Source organism: Capsicum annuum, unplaced genomic scaffold (assembly GCF_002878395.1).
Source record: "Capsicum annuum cultivar UCD-10X-F1 unplaced genomic scaffold, UCD10Xv1.1 ctg56883, whole genome shotgun sequence".
Taxonomy (NCBI): domain Eukaryota; kingdom Viridiplantae; phylum Streptophyta; class Magnoliopsida; order Solanales; family Solanaceae; genus Capsicum; species Capsicum annuum.
In genome coordinates this window covers 1-2,105 of record NW_025865337.1, presented here as the reverse complement: position 1 = coordinate 2,105, position 2,105 = coordinate 1, and the positions used below count along the sequence as shown (strand labels likewise).

General features: G+C 38.4%; 1 protein-coding gene across 1 annotated transcript; it reads left to right on the top strand.

Moving 5' to 3' along the window:
• Window positions 1–39: 39 nt before the first annotated feature.
• Window positions 40–2,104, top strand: LOC124893284 (the record flags this gene model as incomplete). Its single annotated transcript, XM_047404325.1, is given in 1 exon segment — window positions 40–2,104. A coding segment is annotated over 1 exon segment (283 nt), but the record flags the coding sequence as incomplete, so codon positions are not given.
• Window position 2,105: the final 1 nt, after the last annotated feature.

Genomic DNA, 2,105 nt, shown 5'->3' with positions numbered 1-2,105 from the left:
CCTACTTTCTCATGGCAACAAAGTCAATATCATCTGCAACAACAGAGCTAATAGCTATTATCCGGCTTTACAATATGGCAATTCTGTTGCAGCTTATGGTGATGACCGCAGTCGTAGTTGCATTTTCGACTGGTTTGTATGTTACTTTAGCACATTCTGTCGGTCTTGCCGTTACTGTCTGTGTCATAGGTGCCATCTCTTTTTATATGGTCTGCTATATGATTCTTCTACCTGAAAATTAACTATTATAGTTGCAGTCATGCCGAAGTAGGTAAAATTGAGTTGGGGGTAATAGGACCCCGTGAGTGTAGCAAACCATGATCATCAGAAGTCATCTTTGTTTCAGCATCATTAGAAGTCATCCTCCTATGACGTATGAGCGGATGCCCTCAACCTACCTCTTCCTCCCATCTGCGCTATCTAACCTCTGATATCTTACTATCTCCGAGTTCATTTACCCTTCATGCAAAACCATTACATAGAAAAAGGATGAATCTCCAAAGTAGAAACCTAAGTATCACTATTTGCCTTTGACCAAAAGAAAGGCATTTGTTATTTTCCTTGATCGGAAGAAAGGTATTTGTTAACTGAACTTTGCCTTGATCAAAAGAAAGGGATAACAGTTCTTGGTTGGGTTTTATACTTTATAATTTCATTTCATGAAACATATATTACTCAAACTGTATTATAATTCCCTCTGTTTCACTTTGTTTGTTGTAGTTTGACTTAGCACAATGTACTAAATATACCTTAACTATCAACTTAGAGATAAACCACAGCCGAATCAGAGAGGTGCAAATCAATCCAGTCAAATTAGAGATAAGCATCCAGTACCCCCTCGAACTATAAAAAAATTTTAACGTATTTTTGTCAACCTTTTGTGCTGACATGACACCTTTATTACATATGAGGTCCACGTCAAAGGTGCCACATTAGCTAAAAAGGGTGATAAAATACACTAAAATTGAGTTCAGGGGTAATAGGACCCCTGTGATGTTAGAGTGTGTCGTAGCAAATTTAGTTATAGTTCAGGGGTACTAGATGCTTTACTCGTCAAATTATTGTACAATGCCATTGTCCCAACAAATCTTTATTAAACACCTTCAAGTCTTTAATGTGAACTGATGGATGGAGTATATATATGTACTTGATGAAGTCTATTTACCTAAGTCTTTGCATTTGAATATCTTAATATTATGCCAGCCTGGTGTAGAACTTCTAGGTGTGTTATATTTCTTAATGAAGTCTTTGTTGAGTCTTTATATTAGAATATCTGAAGATACCAGACTGGTCAATTTTATATATATGGTGCGGCAATAAGCTGACATTGTTGATATTAAAGTATCCAATGAACTTGAGAGTCCTTTTCTACCAATAACCTTCCACCGGCAACAAATATCAAATACCAAGTATCTCTATCCATCAAGGCTAGAACAGATAAGAAGAAATACCAACTTCGTTGACCAATGGACCTCACCTTTGGATGCTGCTTGCACTAAAGCTCCCGCTATGGGCAGGGTCCGAGAAAGGGCCTCACCACAAGGGTGTATTATAGGCAGCCCACCACAAGGGTGTATTATACACAAACTTACCTTTCATTTCTACTGAGGCTGTTTCCAAGGTTTGAACTCGTGACCTCCTAGTCACATGGCCGACATTTATGTCATGCATGGGATGGACCCCACTTGGATGAGTCTGAAACGACTTGACTAAGCAGAGACTTGACTATTAAGAGTAATTTTTTTCCTATATAATGTTTGAGAGAAAGCAAACGACATACCAAGAATCATAATTTTGGATAATATCTCAAAACAAAAAAGAATGGTGGACGTCGTGGTGGGTTATATGATAGATACACTCCTGCCCATGATGTCTGTGACAAGAAGGATGATGGTGCCGATACCAGAGGCGGAGTCAGATCGTAATGATCGAGAAGAAAAAGCTAAGAGAGATGAAACAGTGGTTGAAAACATTATGAAGGCAGCTCAAATACATTTAGTTGTGGCAGCTCTGTTAATGACAGTGACCTTCACAGCTGGTTTTACGTTACCAGGAGGTTTTGAAAGCGATACTAATAGTCCTAATAAAGGGATGGCGATTCTATA